The 17,517-nt window shown below is 38.5% G+C and overlaps 2 protein-coding genes across 3 annotated transcripts in view; one reads left to right on the top strand and one right to left on the bottom strand.

The window, feature by feature from the left end:
* elp4 (elongator acetyltransferase complex subunit 4) overlaps positions 1-1,114 on the bottom strand; it is a 53,555-nt gene extending 52,441 nt beyond the window's left edge. The window contains exons 1-2 of the mRNA XM_057361803.1: positions 923-1,114; positions 481-516 (exon numbers count right to left, since the gene is read on the bottom strand). Coding sequence (XP_057217786.1) covers positions 481-516; positions 923-1,088 — 202 coding nt within the window. The 5' untranslated portion in view covers positions 1,089-1,114. The remainder of the gene's footprint in view (positions 1-480; positions 517-922) is intronic.
* Positions 1,115-1,168: 54 nt separating this feature from the next.
* immp1l (inner mitochondrial membrane peptidase subunit 1) lies at positions 1,169-13,360 on the top strand. Of its 2 annotated transcripts, XM_057362017.1 has the most exons (7): positions 1,258-1,286; positions 5,695-6,623; positions 7,692-7,822; positions 8,530-8,618; positions 8,988-9,114; positions 12,006-12,116; positions 12,596-13,360. In XM_057362017.1, exons 3-7 carry the CDS (start codon positions 7,718-7,720, stop codon positions 12,656-12,658), a joined length of 495 nt encoding a protein of 164 aa, XP_057218000.1. In that variant the 5' UTR covers positions 1,258-1,286; positions 5,695-6,623; positions 7,692-7,717; the 3' UTR covers positions 12,659-13,360. The 2 variants fall into 2 exon arrangements, with proteins under 2 accessions (XP_057217913.1, XP_057218000.1); XM_057361930.1 differs by lacking the exon at positions 5,695-6,623 and having other exon boundaries at positions 1,169-1,286.
* Positions 13,361-17,517: the final 4,157 nt, after the last annotated feature.

Below are 17,517 nucleotides of genomic sequence, written 5' to 3'. Positions count from 1 at the left end.
AGTGAATATTGTGTATCTGCACATGTATATCCATTTGATGACAAACCTATCATACATGTGCATAAGGTTTGGGTCACTTACTAATATTTGTTCCACATTTTAGAATAACAGTAAATTTATCAAACTTTAAATTCCCATGTATTCTGGGCGGTTGTGGCTATTTCTATTTATTATTTGACGCATTTTTTAAATAAAATGTTAAAGTTTTATTAAGAACGACATTTATATAATAATATACATAAAACATTACAGTCTAATCAACCGATGCATGTGAATGTCCTAAACAAGCTCATTAGGTGTGTTCAACGTTATACTGTGCTGCGCAGACCACTTTGCATATGACATAAAATACCGCGAGAGCGGACTGCTCCGTAGACTTTCGAATTACTCTCGCGGTACTTTGGTGTCATACGCCGATAGTTCTGCGCAGGACCACATGAAGTCCACAAAACGTATATAAAACAGTGCATCATTGCTTACCCACAAGCAGCAGCGTTCCCACTGCCAGCCCGCCACCTATGAAAGAGAGAAAGAATGTGTTTTATAAAAAGACTGTTGAAGAAGAATCGTATCCTGCGTTTCATTGTCACTTTCAACGCATACATAACAAAATAATATACCCTTTCATAACAACCTCACACGAAACACAACTATAAATTGATCGCATAAGTTACTCCTCTTTTCTTAAAGAGTTGTCATACCATAGTAACGTTACTTATACTGTTAAATGAGTTAAACCTCGTTTATATATTATTGATGAGATGGGGAGCCTCCTGTATATATTGCAAGCGTGACAACGTCTGTAAATGCTGGATTTATGATCTATTCAGAAAAGGATGCAGATAAATATGTTTGTGTGCCTATACAGTTTATAGTTCGCGTCCACTGGGCAGCGAGATTGAACCAGGTTAACTGCACTAACCGATCACGTAGTCAAGCGAGGTGACACCAGTAGAAACAATGAGCTGTCCGTTTTGTACAGACGGTCGGGTTCCAGGAATAGACACTAGTTTGCTGCGGGATTTTTTCTGAAAACTCGTTGTGTTTACACCGGCAGGTCCGGCCATGCCTTTCCCGGGAGCCGCCATTATTTTCCTGTGTTGACAGCGGAGGAGACGACGCAAGGCGCCTCAGCCAATGGTCGACTGGATTGCTGCGTCTGAGCCAATCATAACGCTACATACTCAGGAGTCCTGACGTGTGGAGGTCAAGGGTGTCTGCGGCTGCGTTATCGACATGTGATTTATGAATACAAACAGCACGCTGTCAAAGTGGACATGAATGAGGTAAGGTTACTGTTAAAATGACAGTTTCGTTTTCATTATGGCTCAGAGCTGTTCCGTTAACGTTACATATGTATTATTCCGACGGTAGATCTTGTATGTAGATCGCTTCTGTAAATGTGTCACACGCGTCATACTAACGTTACACAAAAGTCTCCCCGAACGTCAAATGGGTGCTGATATTGAATTTATTTGTACTGTGTGCGGTCATGTTAGAAGCAGCGACACACAATTAAACATATGAAGAGGCTGTTTAAAAAACCTAGACGTTTTTCTAAGACCAACAAACCGTTTTAAGCACTGTAGTATACTGCATGATATGTCACTTATATGTATAGATACTGTACAATGACGCCTAAAACTGGACAGTATATGACATTTCTGTATGCTTAATACTTAATTTAACTCATGTGTTTTTGGCAGCATTGTAATAATATTTTGTATATAAAAATAATAGTAAAATATCGACACTAGGCTGTCTTGCCAATAAATAATATCCGCCTTAACACTCAGTACGCATGATTTTATACTGTATATACAGATGAGCCCGAGACATACAGAGCGCCACCTGATTCTTGTCTTTTTTAGGTGTAATCATTCCAAAACAAAGTTTTCTTTATTGTTTGTGTCCAACTTGAACTCGTATAAAAAAACAAACAGATAGTAATGTGTCCATTTGGTATGATGAATAGGGATAGTTTACCCCAAAATAAAAATTCCTTCATCATTTATTCACCCTCATGTCATTCCAAATCTGTATGACTTTTTTCTGCAGAACACAAAAGAAGATATTTTGTAGAGCGTTGGTAACAACGCTGGCCACCGTTGACTTAAGTGGACACAAAACCACTGAGACGTTTCCCAAAATATCTTCTTTTGTTTTCCACAGAAGAAAGAGTCATGCAGGTTTCAAACAACACGAGGGTGAATAAACGATGACGAACATGTTATATTTTCTTGTGACTTATCTAGGGCTGCATAACGATTAATCGCGACTAATCGTTTGCAGAATAAATGTTTTTGTTTGCATAATATATGTTGGTGTACTGCGTATGATAATTATGTATATATAAATACACGTACATGCATGTACTGTATATAATTAAGAAATATGTAACTTTTGATATGTTTTATATTTATATATGTAATTTATATTATATATAAATATTAAATATATTTTATATCTTAAAATCATGCATCCATGTGTGTGTATTTATAAATACATAATTATCACACACAGTACACCAACATATATTATGTAAACAAAAACTTTTATTCTGCAAACGATTAGTCGCGATTAATCGTTATGCAGCCCTACACTTATCCCTTTAACAGACAGGAGAGACAAAATATCTGTTGTTTCAAAAAAGTCACACATTATTTGCCATCAAACATCCTAATTTAGGCTCGTTGAAACGGCACTCTTTTTTGTTTTTATGCATAAGCTGGTGTTATTTTTATGATGTCACCTTTATCGACTTGTCGTATCTGATTGTTCCACAAAGTGCTAAAGCTAACAGTCATAACATGTCAGATGTTTCCTAAGCCGCATGTTTGGTTTTCCCCAATGTGTTTCTCTTTGCTACTACAATCTGAGGTCATGAATATAGTCGTGTTGCCCAGGAGGGAAGTTAGATTGTCATCTGCGGAGAGTTGTTGAAAGGAAAGTGATAATCTTGGATCCAAGGACAATTATAGGGTTGTGGTGGTGGTGGCTATTATTTCTGATCTGCAGGAAGGTCATTTTATTTCTTTCCTCTCTTTCCAAAAACAGCATTAATCTGTATTTTATTCATACTCGGAATGAAGGATGTCTGTCACGCAAAAACAAAGCAGACTCATTTAAAAAAGCGCTTGATAGGGATGACTGGCACAGACTCAATGGAGAATTATGTTTTGCTTTTAGCCCAAACAGAAGGCCTCAGACTCTCGGCACATGCGATAAGATCTCTTCGACTTTCAGCTCCATCTTTGGCTCAGGCCGCAGTCAAAGGTCATTTCAATAAAGATTAGTCTATTTATATCACATCATTGTAACAACACCAGCTCAGCTTCCTTTGGAAACGTTTCGCTTTTGTTCACATTTGCGGGGCTTGACTGTATAATTGGCTTTCGTCATGATCCGCCTTTTAAAATTCATTGGATTTCCATTGGACTATTGTAAAAGTGAAGTGATGGAGATCATGTCGTGTGTTCCGACATCTGTCCTTCATCAACCAACCAGGTGTCACCATCCAGCAGCCGGATTTTGATAGCTGCCGTGATATCGTCTACCAAAGTTCTCTGATCTCTTTCACTGGACATGAAGGACCAATGAGAACAAAGGCAGCGATCGCAGCCCCCCTCAGCTGCCTTCTGCCACACAGAACAAGAACGTCAGAGCGCCCCCCCTCCCCAATCCTTAGCATCCTTCCATCTGGGTTCTCCAGGGAACGCCGTCTTCGTTAACACTATTTGGATCTTTGTAATCTTCTTACATCCCGCAGAACCGCCAGACAATTTAGAAATGCTGTGATAAGAAGCTGTGAAGCAGGCCTTTGGATTCCGTTCCTCTTCTCCGAACTCATAGCTCATGGGATCAGGAACGGTTTAATATGGACACATTTGAATAAATAGAAAAGATATTTTGTTTTTTATTATTCTAAACGATCAGCAGTCGTTCTGCCACAGAATGGCAGTGACGTCTGGGTTTGTGTTGATGTTCTCAGCTCAGATCTCAGAAGGTCACATGAGATTGGTTGTATTGACCTTCACACGTTTCCAGCATCAGTCTCAACACCTGAATGGCTGTTTGGTCAGTTTTCTTTGTATCCAGGTGTTTGTATCTTCACTGATGTGACTTTGAGTCATGTACAGACGTCCAGGACCTAACGCATTGGATATCAATAGCCGGCGATGTATTTTTGCATCCATTCATTTAGATGCTACGTACGTTATTATTAGTTTGTGTTTTAAGCAATAATTAGTAAATGTATATATTTAGAATATGGTTTGACATTAGCATTACATTTTAGAGTTAAAATCTGCTAATGGGTAGTTAAGTGTAACAAATTATGTAAAAAGTTGCCTGTCATTAAAAAATGAAGCCACAATTTTTTAAGCTTTGATCATTTCCTTGGGCTTTTAAACAGCGCAGAAGTTTTTCAGGAAATGTGTGTACTCCCATAAATACGTCTGTGTGTGTTATGCATGTTTTTTTTTGACAGACATGGATGTCATGATATTCAAATGATAGGGATTTGAAATCCGATGGATCATAAGGTAGTCATTATTTCGGCAAGTATTCAGTGAAGTGATTATTCCAACGGACAGTCAGTTTAAGGTTTTTTTGACGTGATCATGTCCATAAGGGGTGAATTATGTTTGATTTTTGTGTAATTATAAAAAATTTTCATGGCATAAATTGCACGTGTCTGATGGACTGACATATTTGGCTTGTTTATTACATTCAAATCTGTTGACTTCACTTTTTTTGTTAATTTGTTAAAGTTCATTTTTTATTACCAGGGAAGGGATGGTATTGATTTTGAAGCTGTTTTATTGTCTTTCATAACAAAACAGTGAGAATGAAAATGCAGAAATGTGCATAGTTGAACCTTTTTGCAGTGTGTTATGTTTTTTTGTTTATCTTGCACCGTGGACGCGCCGCATCCAGTGTGGACAAAATTAAAAATTATAATGAGTTCTAATGCGTTTCTAATGTTGTTGTTTTTCTTGTTGCGTCCGGCGTAGGCACGGTGTAGTGCCATCGTTGACCTGCTTTTAATGGCATACATGGGACAACAGGTGAATTCTTTTTCTGTTTTAGACTATGGGTGTTTTGATACGTTAATTTAATTCTTATTTAATTCCGTATTTTCACTTCTTGATTTGTTATGTTTTATTGTCCTCAATGGATGACTTTCAGTCTGTAAACTATCTTTCACTATGAGCAGTTTTGCACATTTAAAACTTGTTAAACAACATTCATGATTTATTAGTAGTTTGTTTTGTTTTAAAAGATTAAAAGAGCATTTTTATGCCACCTGCTTTCTAAGATCGCTAAGAACCCTTTCTCTCTTCTGTTGCATTGTGGGTTTTGGGGGTCCGGGATCACAGATGGCTCTCCAGAGATACCCTGTGTGACTGTGTAGCAAATACATATACATTGTAATCCTGGATTAAGCGAGACTTTGAGTTAATTATCCAATTGTTATACAAAAATCATTCTAGTCCCTGACCTCCCCATCCAGGGAATCGGGGCAGAAAGTCTAGTGCTTGTTTCAAACGCACGAGGGAATTGTCAGAAATAGAGATTTAATCTCAGTCGTCTGTTCTGGTTTTGACTAAACTCCATTTGATTCCAAGCAGCTGACTCACCCAGCCTCTCTCTCTCTCTCTCTCTCACACACACACACACACACACACACAGGGTGCCAGTGGAAAACCAGGCGGCCGCATATGGACTGTCTCTTGATATCATTCACTGACCGTGTAATCTTATTATGATAATCCTCACCTATGCTGGACGGCCACAACAGTGACGATGCTGGTGATTGGACGATGGATGTGGGATACGGTTGTTGGGCTCCTGTGTTCTCCAGCCCCCCGCCACACATTCTGCCAAGATATTTCTGTGATGTGGGCATGATCTGTGTCTCGAACACAGGATGAGCGATACAGAGAGAACTTTGAATAAACATCTTCCTGGATTTGTTGTTCTTGGATTACAACATGGAAGCCGCTCCAAGATGTCGTCTTTATGGGAATTCCTACAGTCACCCTTCCAAAGGCAACACAAAAAAGCTCCTTTATGTTGTCATAAATGGAAGGAAACAATAGACATTTTGTCAAAAGTCAGTTGGGCCGGATTTGTCATACTTTTATTTATTTATTTGTAGTATTAGATCTTTAAGACCCCAGTCCTTATTCACTTATTAATGATTAAATATTTTTTTTTATTATTGTTTAGAAATAAGAACAAATGTAAATGATTTTCTATGAAATGCTTCAAAAAAGAAAACCACCCAGTGTGGAAAATGACAGATTTTTTGGAGATGTACTGTCCCTGTAACAATACAACAAAAATGACAAGCAAAACATATTAAATGCTTTATAACACACAGACAGAATTAATAATAATCGATTGCAGAGGAAAGACGGGGCAGCAAAGGTAGTTGGGTCAAAGCCCCACGCTGGACTTGATAAGCAAACCGCTGGCTTTCCGCGGCCCCGTCACAAAATGCATCAATATCAAGTCTTCGGATAGATGGCGAAGTCTCCTGCACTGTGTTTGGGTATCAGATGTGATTGTGAGGATTCAGAGGTGAAGATTCGACGGCTGACTGGAACGGAATGAAGGTACGGGACGAGGGGGTGGTAGTTGGGTAATGAGATTAGATCTTCCACTTTCCGTGGCACACCTGACACTTGGCCTGGGATGAGGAAGAAGGGATGTGGGATTAATTCCGCCCCGTATTGGAGATGTCATTCCCAAGGCAATAGGGCTTTGGTTAGGGCTTGGTTTCCTTCAGTTTCTGCTCGGCTGGATCTTCGTAGTTCCTTTGGTTTGTTTCGGGAGTAGAAATTGAAGGAGGACGGAAGGCTTATCCTTGGCTGGACATCCAGCAGGGATTCTTTTGAAGATACGTTTGAGTTTTTAGAACGCGTTTGAAAGACCCACAAACTGCACGTCAACGAAGTGTTTGTTTTGTTGTGGGCTGTTTGCCTTTCTACGGGAGGTTTCATGGATGTGTACAAACACGCAAACACAACCTTTATTGACTCGCGCGCCCTGCTCATCTGCAGGCTTGATGACCAAGGAAAAGTCAATAGTTTGAGAGGGGATGGACTGTTTATTCAGACAACGCGCCGCGGCTTTATCAGTTAAAGTGCCAGGGTGAGGACAAAGAAAGAACCTGGCGTTCTGTTGCTATGGCGATAGCATTACCGTCACCTGCTCACACAGGTGTAGATTTGGTCGTCTCAAACGGGGTCAGACGCCTACGGGTCGGTCATTGCGTCTCGTTCCTGAGAATGAAACACCAGAGATGGTGCCATCTCAATGATCACTTTGGTTTCACAGTTTTAACCGTTAGCCATTAAATGTGTGAGGTGCAACAACATCACCTGACAAAGTGTTTCAAAACAAGCTCTGCCCTTTGGCACAAGCTGGGAGTAGAGAGTCTGTGGCTCTGAATGATATTTTCTGTTAAAAAAAACATGCATATTTCCATATTTTGTTGGAGCTGTGGTTAGCAAATGTGCGGCAAGCGTGTTGAGCTCTGGTGCTTATGTGGGTAATGAGTCTGGCCTGCAACGTTTCATGCCTAGTTTCTCTTTCCACCAATATCTTTGTATGTTATAATATGTGCACTCATACACAAATCTCATGGTGAACCTGGACTGTCTTTTTGTTTCTTTTTGCAGCATTTGTAAGAAGTGGATGTTGCAGGATGTTCCGTGGTTTTGCTGTGAAAGCTCTATGCTTTGTTGGTTACACCGTCCAGTATGGCTGCATCGCTCATTGCGCCTTTGAGTATATTGGGGAATTTGTGTCGGTAAGTTTCCTAGACAATGCAGTTGTTTGGTTGAAGGCATAGTTCACTCAAAAATGAAAATTCTTTCATCGTTTACTCACCCTCATGACATTCCAAACCTGTATGACTTTCATTCTTCTGCAGAACACGAAAAAAGATATTTTGAAAAGCAGTGGCTTCCATTATATAGACACAAAACCACTGAGACATTTCTCAAAATATCAGAACAGAAGAACAAGTCATAAATAGGTTTTAAATAGGGCTGTCAAACGATTAATCGCGATTAATCGCATCCAGAATAAGAGTTTGTGTTTACATAATATATATATGTGTACTGTGCATAATAATTTTGTAATTATTAACACATACACATGCATGCATATATTTAAGAAAAATCTCAAAATTAATAAACATTTATATATAATTTCAATTATTGGTAAATATAAATAAAAACATGTAAATGTTTCCTAAATATGTATTCATGTGTATGTGTTTGTATTTATAAATACAAAATTAACATGCACACAGACATATATTATGTAAACACAAACTTTTATTCTGGATGCGATTAATCGCGATTAATCGTTTGACAGCTCTAGTTTTAAACGATAAGAGGGTGTAAAAATGACGTCAGTACTCAAAACACACCCTTGATTAAATAAAGATAAATACTTAAATAAAGAATGCACAACTAAAAAAATGTTTTACGTAAAATTCTTTCGAAACAGTGTTCTGGACCTTCCATGGAGCCGACCATCACTAACCACGATGTGGTTTTCTCCGAGAAAATAAGTCGTCACCTCTATCGGATACAAAAGTAAGTGTGTTCGCCAGGGCGCTTTTAGGGTGAGCGGATATCCGGAGCTTAGCCCAGAGACGTCCACATGTTAGAATGCACATAACGCATCGAAAAACACGTGCAGCTGCTCTCTAGTTTAGCGCGCTTGCCGCTCGACTACATTTAAAAGAACGATCTTGTGCCGCAAAAGATGACAATTCTGAACATCCCTTAAGTTATTCGTACTTGGTAATTAAAACGTTCGGGGTTTCGGCCCCTTATCCCACCCCTAGCGCCGCCCCTGGTGTTTGAAAGGTTAACTTTAAAGTTTTATGTGTTATGTTTTTGTGTGCCTTTCTGTCCATCTCTAAAAGGACATTGTTATTTTTACCTTTCACGTTCTTCCAGAGGTGATATCGTCATAGCCAAAAGCCACTTTGATCCAAAGATGAACATTTGTAAACGAGTGATCGGACTGGAGGGGGACAAAGTCTGTACCAGCGGACCATCTGACATCTTTAAAACACACACTTTTGTAAGTCTACTCCATTAACCCACAGACGTTTTCCAGAGTTTTCACCTACGTCCTTTCAGTTCTGCCCATTTTTCTGTTCATTTAAGCATCACTTTTATACTATGGTAAGTCTGCAACGCATCGCCCTATGCGGTCACCCTCACAGTGTGTGTTTGAAATTCCAATGAATTCACTTATGACGGGTAAAATATTTACCTTTGCCAACTACAAATGCTTGTTTCTCAGTTATTATTGGCCTAGAAAGAGTGCAGCCACCCTGTCACTGAAATAGCTGCTATTGCTCTTTTGTATCACTTGTTTTTTCACTCTTCACCTTGGCGGTGTGCGGCTCTGGTCTGTAATTTTTGCGGAGGCTGTTAGTGTTAGTGCCAGTTGAGTAGAGCAGGTGATGGAGAGAAAGATGTCGAGTAAGGTAAAGACATTCAAACCCTCAGCCAGATAAAGGCTCCACAACTTTCTGAAGTTAATTCAGCCCAGACCTGGATTCACGTTTTGTTTTTTGGATGATTTGAGCTGTAGGTGTGCTGTTTCTTTTTTTTGCATTTGAAGACATTGCAATTGACTCACATTGACAGTATGTTGAGTATTCAAATGATCAAAAGTCATTGTCATACTGATTTGTCTTTTTTTGCAATTGGTATTTGCAGACATACTTGCATTTATTAACCTATTATACATTTTACATTTGCATTTAGCAGATGCTTTATCCAAAGGGAACCAAGATGACTCAAGGTTTGTTAATACAAGAAAAAGCTTTGAGCTGTAACTTACATATTTACTCAAATATAGAGAAGTCTGTTTTTAAAAATATATTTGTAAGATTAAATGAAGGGTTGTATCTGGTGACAGTACGGTGTGAATTCTCACCGCTCGGCTGTAAGGACAAAAGCATCACTTCTAAACAGCAGATGACGGCGGTCTGAGATTTTTCGCGGGTGGGATCTGACATATGTTTTCATGCTAATGAGAGTCATCTAGGAGAAGACTGACATATGTTTACAAACGCAGCTATTTTGCGTCGTAAGAGACTCATTTGTTTGAAATACATAAGGTCAGGATATCATCGTGTGGGTCACATTTGGTCATTTTCACACGTTAATGTATGAAATTGTTTCATATGATATCAGGTGTGATTGTTTTGTTACACATTGTACGGTTGCTTTTAATGTACAGTACTGTAGATTCAAATAGTCTAAAATTGGAATTCTGTATAGACCGTTTCAGGGGCAACAACATAAACAAACGTTATATAAAAATGACAATTCGTATACAATGAAATAGTAATATAAAGTATGATTAATATGAATTGTTAACACAGACGGGAAGTTAACAAAAAACGGCCTTGTACTTCTTTGCCGAGCGGTTCCGTCAGTGCATAGTTGCTTTCCGGTTCCTTCGTGGTTGCATTCCGCCCGTGATTATGATCCAGTCCCCTTCGTTCATTCGCATTCCGGCCCACCACAAAAAAATCATGATATTTCAAATATTCTAAAAAAAAATTACTGCAAAGAAAATAGCAGAACTATTTCCAAAACAAATCATTTTTGTGTAACAAAAATGTGTTATAGAATTGACAGCATTCAAAGCTTAATTAAACTTACTGCATGGAAACTAGGGCTATCTCAATATCAGATTCCACTTCACGGTTATCGTGGTCAAACAATTTGATATAGATGTATTATCGTGATATCGGATTATTTTTAATTGAACAAAAATTTATATTTATATTAGGCAAAATCATCTTACATTTTTTATCTTGTGCATTCCAGTATACAGTAGGGATTAGAGGCCGAGTTTGTAACCATTGTGTGTCTTTGAGCAAAACTTTAAACAGGTGTTGAATTTTTGTTAACGTTAGCGTATATGTACCATAGCATTAGCACGGTATCGATAATCCTGGGTTTAATATCACAGCCAGTAACAGTATATTGTGGCACCCCTTATGTAAATTAATACAAACTGAACAGAAATTTGAGTGAAAAATATATTTTTTACATCAAAGTTAAATAAAAGAAATTAAGAAAGTTAAAAGCAGTGAAAGAAGACAAATTAAAAACAAAACATAAAAAGACTTTATATGTTGAAGCAGGTCATTTGTTGGTAGATTAATAACATTAGACGTCATATCGTAAAAATACATATCAGATTTTTTTTGCTTTGTGATGTGCTGTGCCACAATATGTCCCAGTACTTGCGTACTCTTTTGCTACACACTCGAATGTATGTACTGTCCCATAACAAAACACTATATACTTATAGGCCATAGTATTAGTAGGCAAATTGGGATGCAGCGGATCCAAAGGAATTCTGCAGAACAAAACAGAGAAATTCTCATGAAAATTTGGCCAATGCCAGAGCGATATCTTGGTACTGTTATGTTTATAATGACAACACGATGTGTTCTTTACTCCAGCTTCACATATAGAGGGGGTGGAGGGGACTTAATTAGGGACTTGACAGCCCCACTCTCCCCGTGTGATGAGATTATTCCTAATTGATGTCAGTATGGATCAGACTCCGCTCCGTTGCCGGCTCAGCCTGGCAGGTCTGTCCGTGGTCTAGACCCATGGTGCAGCTCAGGGAGGTGTGGCTTCACCCCTAACCGAAAGGATGAGGCGGGGTGGGGGGGTGTCAGTGTTTAGTTAAGACGATCCCATTTCAGAGAAATAAATCTTGTGAACTTTCTCAGTGTTAGGAATTTCGTCTTTATTTTGTAATTGTAAAAGAAACAAGAAATGTTGTGACAATACAGCGTGTCATGATTAAATGCACTTTTATTGGTAAAGTAATGAGCGCACTCTTAGTTTTGGGGTGATCACAGTCGGGATAAATGTTACACGTCATTTATTACACATTAATCCAAAATTTTCCTCCATATTGCCTTAATCTAGGTACCAAGAGGGCACGTTTGGCTCGAAGGCGATAACCTTCGGAATTCCACAGATTCCCGAAGCTATGGCCCCATTCCCTACGCCTTGATCCGAGGACGCGTTTGCTTAAAGGTATCAAAGATACAGTCTCGTCTGACCTATTCACTTAAGCCCGAAGCATAACTACAAGCTTCTTAAACGGTTGCCCTTTTTTATGTACAAGGTTTTTTTAAGATGGAACACTTGCTTTTAAAGATTTGATATATATAAATATCAATTTTCCTTTTGTTTAAATCACACATTAATTTGAATAGGTTTAAACTAAGTTGATTCAGTAAGTAGCTGAGGAACTGTTTGCATTTGAAACTGTTTTCAATTGTCATCTCATAAATTGCCAGGGGCCCATGACCCTGTTAAAAGGTCCCTCACCTTCTGTAAGCCCCTGAATGGAAAATTCAGCTCAAATAACACAGGGTTGGAGTGTTGTGTCTTACAAGAAAATGATTTAGTCTCATGAAACCAAAATGTTAGAAATTACTATAAAATGTTTTAAAAATAACATTAATGAAAGAATGAATTCATCATTATTCATTTCTCTTTCTATTTTGCAGTTGTGGCCACCACAATGCTTTGGTGGATTAGCTGCTAGTCCTAATGACGGACGCATTTTATGAAGAAAATGTCTTTGTGTTGTATGTGCAGGGCTCTAGACTGCGACCAAAAGGCTTGCATATGCGACCGTTTTTTATAACGTGCGAGGTAAAATTTCACAGGGTCGCATTGGGGCGAGTGCGTAAAACGAATACAGTTAAAGACCTCGGCGTTATTTAGACAGCAACCTGTCCTTTAGAAATCACATCTCAAATGTCACAAAAACAGCCTTCTTCCACCTTAGAAATGTTGCCAAATTAAGAAATATTCTATGTGTTGCTGACGCAGAGAAGCTTATTCATGCATTTGTGACCTCAAGACTTGACTACTGTAATGCACTACTTAGTGGTTGTCCTTCATCATCAATAAACCAACTACAGTTAGTTCAGAATGCAGCTGCCAGAGTTCTAACCAGGTCCAATAACATCTGTATAAAATAACAAATACAACGTTTCTTTGCATTTATTTTGGATTTATTGGGCTCGCAAGTGTTAAAGCGCAAATATGAAGTGGTCTATAGCCGACAAATTAGTGACAAATTAACAGAACCATTCATCAACTGAGGTCATTATGCAAGGTCTTTATGATTACTATAAAAAAGGGTGCGACCAAATTGTAAGTTGAGAATTGTAACTGAGAAAGTGGGTCGCACCAGTGGGGAAAAATGAGTCTAGAGCCCTGATGTGATGATATTTTTGCAATATTTTTAATAAATTCATATTTATTATAATTCATGTCGTTTTCATTATTTACAGTTTTATGTTCATGATCATTTTTCATATTAACACTCAAATGATGAATTCAGTGATTTTTAAATGTTGCTGACTGCAATGAATTCTAACATCTCGCTATCACAAGTTCAGTATAAAAGACCTGTAAGTCACATCTTTCACCAACGTGTGTTCTTGGAACACAAAACCAGTTAGAAGTGGCACAGGTATACAGTATCTGGAGCAATAGCCAACAATGCATTGAATAGGTCAGAATTATTGATTTTTCTTTTATGCCAAAACTCGTTAGGATATTAAGTAAGATCATGTTCCGTGAAGATATTTAGTAAACTTACTGCTGGAAATACTGCATATCTAAACAATATTTTTGTAAGTGGATGCAGCAAGATCGCAAACAAAATGGGCCGGAAACACATCTACAAACATTGCTCGCTGCTGCCGCTCTTTGGAGATTATCCACTGAAGTTTGGTATCTATGTAAAGCTTAGAATTTCTGCTTTCGGGTTCATCTATTCACCACAACGTCATTACAGCGGTAAGCCAATTGAGAGTGTTAACACAAACCTGTTTCTTCTTAGCAACGACCTGCTACAATGCCTCTGGTGGACAACTTTAAAGACAATTTTCTCAAAGTTTGGATATTTTTGTACCCTCAGATTCCAGATTTTCAAATAGTTTGTATCACTCCCAAATATTGTCCTATCCCAACAAACCACACATCAAAGCTTATTTATTCTGCCTTCAAAGAATTATTCTGCGTTTCGAAGAATTGACCCTTATGATACATTTTTGTACTATTAACCCGTGTTCTCTATGCTGGTTTGTTTTTTGTCCATTTTATGCCATACACCTTCTATTTTGATATAATGTTTCATCTAATCTGAGGAATATTAAAAGCAAATATTGCACAAATATACCCCCTGGACATCACTTTTGGCCAAAATGCTGTAGATTCCAAGTAATGTGTATTGTAACCGAGAATTTATTGAACAGAAGTTTTGGCTTCTGCATGATTTGAAATGAAGTGTGTAGTTGTGTTCAATGTTCAAATAAAGTCAACTAAGCCATTTAAATGTCCCTTCATCCTCTTGGCACGATCAGAATGATCCGCACTCATTACTTTCAGTGTATGTACTGTATTCCATCTCAGCCGTTAAAATAGTTTTGTATGTTTTCTTTTACCTGCTGGATGACATACTAACAGCAACCGTGAAATACAATGCAAAGAGCACAGTATGTAGGCGTGTTTCCGGCCATTTTCGTTGGCGATTTTGTTGAATCCACAAAAGTAGTTTAGTTATATATCAAAACTATATTCAAATGATAGTTTTGATATATTTACGGTAGGAAAATAGAGAAACCAGATGCTTGACTCCGCTGCTGCATCCCGATGTCCTCTGTGTACTTTAGAGGTTGTAGTTGATGTTGGGTTGGATGTTAGTTGAGTTTGGATGTAAGCACACCTGCGATGATGAATAATCTTAATCATAATTACACTCGAAAGAAAGTCTTCCACCCTCCCTCTTCAAAGACTTAACTCCCTCAGTAGATCGCGCTCTCTCTGTGTTTGCTTGCCTGGATGTGCATTTAAAGTAATGAGGAATTGACTTCTTGAGTTTTCCAATGCAGAATGTGTCTGTCTTTAATCAAGGTTTTAATTAAAACTTCACAGCGTCATTTGATCTCAGTCCGGGATGAGTCTGTCTTTGTAAGAGGCCTGGCTGACATCAAACACATGTGAGATGTTGCTCACCATTTCTTCTTAAGAATCCAGCCTCTTCATTTGGATAAAACTCGCTTTCGAGTGCCGATCTGAGCTCATTCATTCTTTTGTTTGTTGTTATTAGTAAGTAGATCGGGGTTGCTGTAAGATCAGTGCGAAAGGGAAGCCTCTGCCAACATCGGATTTTCCCCCCAGTGGATCCATACCAGACAGATGGCATTGTGGGATAGACAGACTATTGGCTGCTGCGCCGAGTGTTATGTCTGTTGTGATCAGAGCCGTGAGGATAATCAATAGGTACTGATCAAAGCCATTGGATTTAATGTGAAATAGGCTTTACATTACTGAGAAAACATAGAAATGGAACATAGAATGCAAACACTAAATATTTCCATAAAACCGCGGTTTTCTGTAAAGTAATTTGACATGTTTTTCACATTATTTTACACCCAACTTGAAAGACCTAAATTCGCAGTCTATTTCTGTAAAATCAATACGATCTCACTGCAAAGGCGTAACTTTTTTACAAGCTGGCTAATTTGGGCTAATACGTACATTTTTGCACCAGTATTGCCTTCAGTATTACTTTGTTCCAGTAAGTTTGTGTATGATTCACAGCTTGCAAATTCATAGGAATTAGCCACCTAGCAAAATAGTTACGAATTTCCGTGATATCAGGTTGGTAAAATATAACAGTAAAATGCTGTATTTTTTTTTACGTCATCCGTTCATAAATGCTTACAGCACAATGTCAGACAGCACAATTTTGGTGTAAAATGTCTTAAATATCCACCCTGATGTACTAGTTATTTATTTGGCATTTACTGCTTTAAATTGGCGTGACAGTGAAGAGAGACGCTAAGCTATGGGGCCAACAAAATTGTACGAAAAAAGTTTTTAAAAAGTACAGACCGGAGGCAGTAAGAGTCAACCTCACACGTTCTGAGGTCCGTGTGAGGCACTGTCCTCACGCCACAGGCGATCAACACCGTCGCTCTCCTCAACTGATAGTGCAAGAATACTAAAGAATAAACACTGAAGACTTCTAATGGACGCCATTCTACATTCTCCCCAAGGCCAGAATAGATGGGCTAGAGATGGGGGGAGGTCAGGGGGCAAAAGAAACCATCACTTTGTGTAAGAGCGGGCGGATGCTGACAGTCCTGACCTACATACCCCCTGTGGGTCTGCATACACTTGCCCAATAAAAACAGTTTTGAAACAAATCTAAAGTCCACGAAAACAGGCATTTTTTTCTCATTTGGGTTCCACTTGTTTGTTTTCTAAAATTTGGTCCTTTAATGCATGTACTGTGCGTAGTTGGTCAGAAGCTAGCGCATGGTGGTGCCCGGGTTTGATTCCCTAATGAAAATGTTGAAATAATGTCTGGACACTATGACTAACATATTTCTTAAACGATTGCCATTACCAACCCTTAAGAGTAGAAAGGCAAAAAGGGTCAGAAACTCAGTTAAACAAAACTTTTAATAGAGAGTAACCGCTATCAGACTTCAGCAGACCTTTCACAGAAGGTCACTGATCCGGCGTTTAATTAAGGACGGCATTAGACCTTCTAGCACATTTAACACAACTTTGATGTTCATTCATTGATTCGATTTCCTTAAAAGCCTCGCAGACACTGATACGCCTTCACGGACATGGTGGAGAGGATTGCATTGACTACCTGAGACGTTTCAAGTTAAGACTACACACACGGTAACACGGCTTCCTGTGTTATGCCTTCTAGAATCACTGAGGTACAAGTACAGCAAGCAGTGAAAAATAATTATAGTTCAATGGTATTGTATGATGTCAAACAAAATGATTACATTGAATATAAAAACATGTCCGTCACAGAAAACACGGACTCATGATGTCACCTAATCTCGCCGCCTAGTCCTGGCCATATATGGTCTTATATAAATATGTCATTCGATTTACATGTCTGTCTGTTTTTATGATGCAAAATTGTACCATTTGAGAACCAATCCCACCACAGATTCATTGGCCAAAACAACTCTTTATTTGTACTCAATTAAATCCCTGATTATTGACATTAGACCAGTGGTTCTCAAACTTTTTCGTGGTAAGGCCCCCTTTGTGTAGAGTGCATCGCTTTGTGGCCCCCCAAATAAAGACTTATAATCTTAAATTTAACATTTTTATTTCAACAAAAACATATTCGGTTATACAATGCTGAAACATCAATTCTGTTGTCTGGTGGTCTTATTTTTCTGATGTTTGATTGCATAAAATCTATGATCAATTTCTATATTTCATAAAATGCCACAAAATCTGTGGCCCCCTGGATCCATCTCGGGGCCCCCCCAGGGGCCACGGCCCCCAGTTTGAGAACTACTGCATTGGACAATGTACTCTCAAATTATTTTCAACATGCTATTGACCAGCCAAAGGCATAAAAAGTGTT

This window comes from Triplophysa rosa, linkage group LG1 (genome assembly GCF_024868665.1).
Source record: "Triplophysa rosa linkage group LG1, Trosa_1v2, whole genome shotgun sequence".
NCBI lineage: Eukaryota > Metazoa > Chordata > Actinopteri > Cypriniformes > Nemacheilidae > Triplophysa > Triplophysa rosa.
Note: the sequence above shows the minus strand (reverse complement) of the source record. Positions and strands in the feature narration are given on the sequence as shown.

Coding starts and splice junctions, on each gene's coding strand:
- immp1l (XM_057361930.1), top strand. CDS start 7,718: ATGTTCCGTGGTTTTGCTGTGAAAGCTCTATGCTTTGTTGGTTACACC. Junction 7,823..8,529: donor ATATTGGGGAATTTGTGTCG/GTAAGTTTCCTA, acceptor CTTTCGAAACAG/TGTTCTGGACCTTCCATGGA. Junction 8,619..8,987: donor CACCTCTATCGGATACAAAA/GTAAGTGTGTTC, acceptor ACGTTCTTCCAG/AGGTGATATCGTCATAGCCA.